This window comes from Pteropus medius, unplaced genomic scaffold, assembly GCF_902729225.1.
Source record: "Pteropus medius unplaced genomic scaffold, Ma_sr-lr_union100, whole genome shotgun sequence".
Classification (NCBI taxonomy): Eukaryota; Metazoa; Chordata; class Mammalia; order Chiroptera; family Pteropodidae; genus Pteropus; species Pteropus medius.
Window position 1 is genome coordinate 9,763,132 of NW_024350319.1, and position 8,308 is coordinate 9,771,439.

Sequence of the window (8,308 nt, forward strand, 5' to 3'; positions counted from 1 at the left end):
GTGTTGGATAGCCATTTCAGCACCTTCCTCCTGCCAAAAGTTTAGTGATTATAGCCACGCCCACTGCAAGGTAAAAACTATATACAAAAATATACATCCCGGATACTTAGTGGCATGTCCACCACAGAAATGGGCTTTAACTGTGATATGACTGATTAATGTATTTGTTAATTGCACATCTAACATGTTTGGAACATATCAAATGATTAAAGATTAAAACTGATTGACTTTTGAGGGTGATGATCACAGAATCTTTTAATTTCAAAATTGGAAGAAGTCATAGATATAATTTAGCTCAACCATTTCATTTTGGAGACAAGGAAACTAAGATGATACGAAGAGCCTAAATAAGTTGTCCAAAGCCTCACATTCAGGTAGTGGCAGAGCTAGAATGTGAAACTTACTGTCAATTCCTCACTACACTCAGTACTGGCTCAGAAACACACAGGCTTGTGCTTTGTTGTACTATACAGTGGTTTATTGTTTTAACATGTGCGCCTCCCCCACTAGAACATGTGCTCTTTAAGAAAATATGTATTACCAGCTTCTAGCATAGTCAGTAGCACATAGTAAGATCCCAATAAATGTTTATTGAAAAAATAAACAAATGGGTGAATAAGTGAGACTTGGATTTCTAATCATGTACAAACAAGTGCTGTAATTTTTAGTAATCTCTACGAGCGCTTGGTCAGCCTAGTAACAAAGAAGGATAGAGAAAACGGAAAGGCAGAAAAAGTAGTATGAGAAGGCAAGAAGAGGAAAAACGGTATACGATTCAGCAGGAATAATAACTGGAAATATTCACTACACAGACAAATTTCTAAATTCAATTTTGGAGCTTTTTTCAAGAATCTTGTTTCTTCTGATTGCTCCCAATTTTCAGATAAGGAAATGGTACCTTAAGCAGATGGTGCTTTAGGCACTTCCCATCACTGCTGTTCTTCCTCGTCTCCAGAATGCAGGATTGGCTGCAGGTTCGGCTATATAATAACCAAAGCTGCACTTTCGTATATTTCACTTCTCTGTGGTACTTCTTCCCACCCATTAGGCACCCGTTCTTAACCCATGCTGGTGCTACTATTCCTACTATGGAAGAAAGTGCATTGTTAACTCATTGTGATCCTGTTTCTGGAATATTTTCCGTACAGAAAACACACCAGGAGATACACAGGAAAGTACTTAATATTGAGGCATTTCAAATTCAGTGACAAGTAAGCCGAGGGAATGGAGATATATGGGCTGAGTTTTCTCTTTTCTTGCAAATGGCCCAAAGTCAATGAAAGTAAAGGTTAAAAATCCAGTTATCAATGCCCACTGTGAGTTTGTGTTGCTTCTGAAATGCTTGCATGTTGTAATTTGATACTAAGCAGTGCTAGTTTAAAAAAAAAAAATCGAAGGATTCAGGTTCCTAATTATAGCACACTGGTGGCTTGGTACTGGAGAACTGCATCAACGACATTGGACTTCCTTGCAGAGCAACTACTATCTGGAGTGCTATACCCAGAGAATGGTTATCAGTGGCTAAGTGTCAGTTCGTAGAAGAGCTAGCTTTGCTCCCATATGCAAAGAACTCTAGATGGAAGGAATGAAATTTTGTGTTTTTTTAGAAGTGGTGCTATATAAATGCCAAACAACATAGGGTTACCCAAATGCTCCAATGGGGAAAGATTTAAGGAGATAAGCAATCATCTGTTTTGGATGGATTAGATCACCTTGGCTGAAGACGAGTATGGAGATCCAGCTTTTTCATCAAACATTCCCTTGAACTATATGGAACTTGGCAGAACCCTCCAATCAGTGCTACATCTAACTACATCTACCATTCTCTTCCTTGAGTTACTAATCTTCCCATCTCTTTCTTAAGCACACCAAATGCACTCAAATATTTGTGATTTCACTCTTGGCATTTCTTTTTTCCAGAACACTTTTCTCTCTTATTGTCTGTCGAGCAAGTGGCATCTGTCACCTATCAACAGGAGTAGAAGTCCAAACCTTTCTACCCACTGCATCTTAGTATCAGAGATGCCAAGGAAAACACAACACAGTCAAACATTAGATGGAGCAACATTTTACTCACATAGAGAAAAACAGAGCAAGATCAGTTTTAATAGTAGATGTTGGTCCCCCATGGCCGATCGGTCCTTTCCAGCAGCCAATGCAGGGCCATTGGCCTGCATGCAACTCTCTGTGCCACAGAATTAAGGACTCTGCCCTCCACTGAAGGGGAAAGATACAACAGCGAGGTTGGCCAGGTACCATAGTCCACACACACTTAAACAGAACAAAGTACACATTAAGTCTGAAACAGGGAAAGATATTCCCACACAAGGTGACAAGTCCAGCACAGGCTATGAGAAATCTTTATCATTTAATAAAGAAGTTCCAGGCCCAAGGCCCATTCTTATGTGTGTGTGTTGACTACACACATGAGATTGTCTTTCCCAATGTGGTCCATGTGGCTTCCTCCCATTCCTCCCACCCTCTTTTTCTTCAGATCTTTGTTCGCATGATCTAGAATATCTTCTGTGGCCAACTTTTATAATATAGCCATCTCCAAACCTAGTCCTCTGGACTCCGTGAAGACAAAATCTTTGGTTGTTTTGGTAACTGCTATATCCCCAGCATCTACAACAGTGATGGGTACATAGTAGATTTTCAATAAAGATGTGTTTAAGAGATTGGTAAGATAGGGCTTACAAAGGAAAAGCCTTATGATGCCCAGAAAACAGTGAAAGAAAACTTTTCAGATGCTTTCATAGAGCAAAGTATTCCCCTACACTGCATTGAATTGACACTTAGAAACCCAACAAGCCTTGGAGATAGTGACATGTCCAAGAAAGCAGATAACGTTATTATCATTCATTTCCCATCAGAGCTCCAAGCAACTTTTAGAAAACCTGTCATGTGATATAGAGCACTAATTTGTGTCATTCGGAAAATCAAATAAATTATTTTTCACCTGAAGGGAGCAAGATTATTTGACTTCAGATATTTGCCATATGGCTTCTCTACCATACAACATAGCTTCTAGGCTTAAGGTAGTAAGAATGAGAGCATGCCTATAAATTATTCAGAGATAATTCAAAATAAGTGTGAACCTTAGACAGATTGTCAAATTTCTTAATGCTTTTTCCTGATAAAAAGTACTATGTGTTTAATAAAAAGTTGCTTGTTTCTCACCACACTTTATCGTTGCTCTGTGTATGTTTTGTGTTGTTTTATTTTGTTTTGTTTGTTGTTTTTTGTTCTTCCCACAGAGTCCAGTCTGGCTCTTATCTCAGCACTGGGTGGTTTACCTTCATTCTAGCCATGGATGCCTGTTATGGCATTCACGTCTACGGGATGATAAATGACACCTACTGCAAGTAAGATCACAGGAAATTATTTTTATGCATCTCCAATTCTGATATCTTGTCAAAATATCACAATTCATTTTAATACCATAAATCTGAGAAACAGATAAAGCAACAATTATTTCCTGGTGTTCTTTGCTGACATGACATTTTATTGTCAGTGCCTCAAGTTATGACTTTTAGGGGTGATAAGAAGAAAAATATTTACCGCAGTCTAATGTCAAATGTCAGAAGAAACACTTTTCCCTTAATCAGTGGCATATCAGGGACTTGTGGCTTAGAAATACAGAACAAGTTTAGTGGTTATTTAATTTGCAAAGGAAATTTGTCATTTCTGCAGCTCTAATGGCTTGATAGATGGCTATCTACTCAATGATTACATTTGATCATGAAGGACAAAATGTCCTAGAGCCTCAGAGGAGCTGATAGCTTAACAAGAATTTCTGGAAATAAGTGAGTAATCTGCCAGATCCTTATTTAAAATACGTATCTTTATCCACATATATCCCTACTGATGGAATAGTTTCTAATTAGATAATAAAACAAACCTTCCATGCTTCATCAAGGTTATGAAATGTATTTCCCTACCAATAGTTGGCACAATGTATTTCAGAGAGTTTTTTAATCATATTGTAAAAATGGTAATTAAGCTACAATCTTCATGATCAAATATTTTTACCCTAACAATAAGCATATTGGAGCACAGATGAACCAAAAATCTTACTCTGAAAAATCACGAAGCTTCTACAAGCTCTGCAAGAGCATCAGGCTATCCAAAGTTTGCTTTCATTATAACACTATTTCCTCCTTCAAAGGATAGCTATATGTTTGACTGTAATTGGTGTGACATATAAATTTTCTTTGATTTATTAAAGCACTAAGGACCTGGTACATCTTCCTAAAAGCTTTTATACATAATAGTTTTAACTGAGTTCATAGACAAGAATCATGCATAGGTTTGCAAGTAAATGCATTTACTGGGCACATAATGGATTCTGGTAAGTGAATGCTTCATTCTTCATCTCAATCTTTCTCTCTTTTTTTTTTCTTTTCTAGGACAGAAGGGTATAGAAGAGTCCCCTATCATTACTATGAACAAGGAAGAGATGAGTGTGATGAATATTTTCTTCATGAACATGCCCCATATGGAGGACATAGGTTTATCACTGAAAAGAAAGTATTTGCTAAATGGGCCAAGAAACACAGGATAATATTTACACACCCAAACTGGACATTGTCTTGATATTCATTTTCCTGATCTTGCCACACCACTTGATGTGATTATAATATTGCAACTGTGATGCTAATAATGCTATGATGATGATGGTGATGATCAAGTTTCTGTATGTTCTCAGATATGGATGATGACTCTGCCAGTAATTTGAACTTGGGATTCCGTGGAGGGTGGTTGTGCTCATTATGTTCTTTCTGAAGGTTCAACATTACATATTGCACTTTATAATTTAACTGGAATTGCAGTGAAGGCCAGTAACATGACAGCAGTGACATAAGAAATGAGGAGATTATTCCACAAGATAACTGCCCAGAATTCTTGAACAGTGAGTAACTTCCCAGAATTCTTGAACAGTGAGTAACTTCCCAGAATTATTGAACAGTGAGTAACTTCTTGAACAGTAACTTCTGGATTTGACCTCCAGAAGCAAGGTTATTGATTCTGTGGTCTCTTGAAATTCAGCAGTAATACCACCTTGAAGAATGTTTGATTGTCAAACACTGACCCAAGAAAAGTTATCCTGACAGAAGTATCTTACCAGGGTTACTAGTTAGCCTGAGGGCAGGAAAGGAATCCCTTCTTGACATACCATCATCCTACAGTACTTCCTACAGCTAAAGCCTCAGGTCATTTCTTAATTAACAATGAAGATATCATGAACATTTACCCATAGGCTTACTTGATTATCTCAAACACGTAATTCAAAATGGGCCAAGTAGCAAATCTTGATGAATTTCTTTTCTCACCACTCCATTCTTACTACCCTAAACATGTTACTAGAATGATCTATACTAATTTTTAGTTGAGTCCTAAATATTTCAGAAGCCCATTTAAAATGTAATATTTCAACACTGTAAAAACATATACTGTGAAAACATTCCTTCAACATAACTAAAAGGGTTTACTAACTTTGCTTCAAAATCAAACAACACAAAATTATATGCTTTTTAAACTCATGAAACAGGGAAAACAAAGCATATTTTTACATCATTTTGTATCCTACCATACTTCATAATATATATTTGTATATTCAAATTTCTATTTTATAGGCCTCTCCATACATTACATTATCACTGCCAAGTGCCAACTGTTAGACATGGAGAGGAAATGATTCCTTATACTAAATCTGACAGAACTTTTGCCTTCTTGGGGTTAATTTTCCCCACAGTGTATCAGTTGTTATACCATAACAACAATAATAATGACCTTAATGTCCAAAGTGCTGTGTCATTTAGAGCCCTTTCTCATAGGCTATCCCCATGCGATGCCCATGACCACCCCATTTGTCTATTGCCTATGCATCCTGACATCTCCTTAGTAGATGATCTGTAAGTTGTTGATTGCTCTGATATATTGTTTCCCCTTGCTAATATTTGTATAGAATAGCATTTATGTAGACTAGTAACCAATTAATTTCGGTGCCAAATACAATATATTATATCAGAATTATGCAAAAAGTATCACAGGGATGGTCTTGGCCATAGACTGAGAACACAGGTATGTTTTTGTTTTTTAATGCTTCTATTTAGGTGGAGGAAAGATGAGGAAGCAGGAATAATGGAAGGGAATGAAAGCAGAGAAATACAGTGGGGTTTTTTTGTTTTGTCCCAGTCTTGAAATGACTCTGTTCTTCATATATTTACTGCTTATTAAATATTAGAGGGTTGATTTGCTGAGAGATCAAAACCATCCTTGCAAATGATTCAAAAGACAAAAGCTACACTTAATTTACAGAATGGTTTGGAAGCCCTAAGTAATGATGCATTTCACCTCAGGAGCAGTTTGCAGGTCTTTACCAGTGCTAAGTCCCATCATTAGTCATCATTAAAATGGGCTATTTTGGGCAAAAGCCTCTTTCCTGCTCTCTTCTGCCATTTGGATATCCCAGTACTCATATCCATAAAAATGGCCAAGTGCCAGTTCCATTGTTGAAATTATTATTGTTATTCTTTCGTTGTTTCCTTATCTGGTTTTTAGTTTATGTGTGTTGTTTCCAGCTAAGGATAGATAGAAATGCCCACTCCAAGAAAAATAAACATATACAAATGTTAAAATTGTAATACAAACTGTCCCTCCCACATACACATTGTGATACAAAGTTTCATTTTTAAATAAAAAAGAACCCTTGATTATCAGAATGCTTCAGGGAATGACATAATTTATTTAGTTTTCTGGTAAATGGAGGGTCAATTCTATTTGTTTTAGATCACACTAATGAAAAACTTTTGAAAACTTTCTTGTTCTCATGCCTCAGACTTTACTGACACTTTCTCTGATGAAGAAGACTTTTGCAGTGTCCTCCGTCCCTCACTCTGTGGCAGTAATTGTGTGTAGAATAGACAGTGTTTTCTTTGGAGGGGCCAGAGAAGTCTTCCTTCCCCTCTGCTCCCCTCCCCTCCCCTCGCTTTCCCTCCTCTTCCTTCCCCTTCCCTTTCCTCCCTTCCCACGCCTTTTTTCCTTAACTAAACCCTAGCTTCTACACTTTTTATTGTTGTTGTCTCGTCTTTTTCCTAAAACTTGGAAACAAAAAACACATTATTCCCAATTTGGAGACCTAATTAGATGATTTCCAGTGTAATCAGCATTTTGAAAGAATTGCATGACTTATTTTTCTCAGCAGTCTTAATGTTCTCTGCGTCCATTTCCTGTTCTTTACCCTCAGCTTCCTAATTATAGTGGAAATACAAAATCTAATTTCTCCCACGTTGAGGAGAAATCTAAGATTTACTGATAGGGAAGAGAATGGTAAAGGAAAAATTCAAGAGAGTACTTTGACATGCAAATTTCTGATCAATGCCACATATTCTAGTTAACTGAAAAAGATTTCATCCAGCATCAAAACAGTAGAAAATTTAACCACACTCACTAATCGCTATTGTGAATGTATCCCAGAAGTTAATTAACATCTGCAAAAATAAAAATATTTCCATACCATCCAAGGCTCTAGACAAATGAACTATAGAAAATGGACACAATTTGCTAAATCAGCATAAAAATATGCAAGCTAAAAATAATAAATATTCTTTTTAATTTTGCAGAATCCTAGAAAAACTAATAAAATTTAAAAAGGGTTTTAAAATAAATGTTTGAATCCTTTCTAAGTTAGCCTAGTGATAAGTAGTGAATGATTTATATTGTTATGATGGTAATATGAATAAGAAATCTTTTAGGATACATGGCTTTCCACTGTTACCAAACTTATCAAAGAAAAACCAACATGGAAGAATATTTATATATATGTACATAGTCTATTTGTGTGTGTATGTAAAGGCATTCGTGCAATTCTATATTTTTCACTGATGTGTATGAATCACAGAAAACCTACTTTAGACTTCATCTGAAATTTGTTGGGTTACATTTTGAATCTAGATTTTTTTAAAAAAAAATTAAAATTAAAATTAACTGTACCAATTGCTAAGAGTACATAAAATCATATTCAATGGCTGGCCAGAAGAATAAAGCTAGAGAAGCTGCTAAATCTGGAACTGAAAACACAATTAGATGCCACAGTTGTCACAAATCAGACCTATAAGTATAGCGATTTATATCGTAGACTCTGCCTATTGCAGCTCAGCTCAAGCCACACTGAGAAACATTGCATCAAGTCACTCACACTAAAGTGAATGAACATCAGTCTCCCTATTCAAATAAGCCTGTCTTTAGCATAAGCAAACTCAGATTTGCATGATTTTTATTTTATGTCTAGAGAACTGTGACCATT

The 8,308-nt window shown here is 36.3% G+C and overlaps 1 protein-coding gene across 2 annotated transcripts in view; it reads left to right on the forward strand.

The window, feature by feature from the left end:
- Positions 1–6,722, forward strand: part of ST6GALNAC3 (ST6 N-acetylgalactosaminide alpha-2,6-sialyltransferase 3) — a 478,754-nt gene extending 472,032 nt beyond the window's left edge. The window contains exons 5-6 of one of the 2 annotated variants that reach the window (XM_039838620.1): positions 3,258–3,365; positions 4,410–4,613. In XM_039838620.1, the coding sequence (XP_039694554.1) occupies positions 3,258–3,353 (96 nt within the window). In that variant the 3' untranslated portion in view covers positions 3,354–3,365; positions 4,410–4,613. Of the gene's footprint in view, positions 1–3,257; positions 3,366–4,409 lie in introns of both variants that reach the window. The other variant, XM_039838616.1, reaches the window with a different exon arrangement.
- The last annotated feature ends 1,586 nt before the right edge of the window (positions 6,723–8,308 follow it).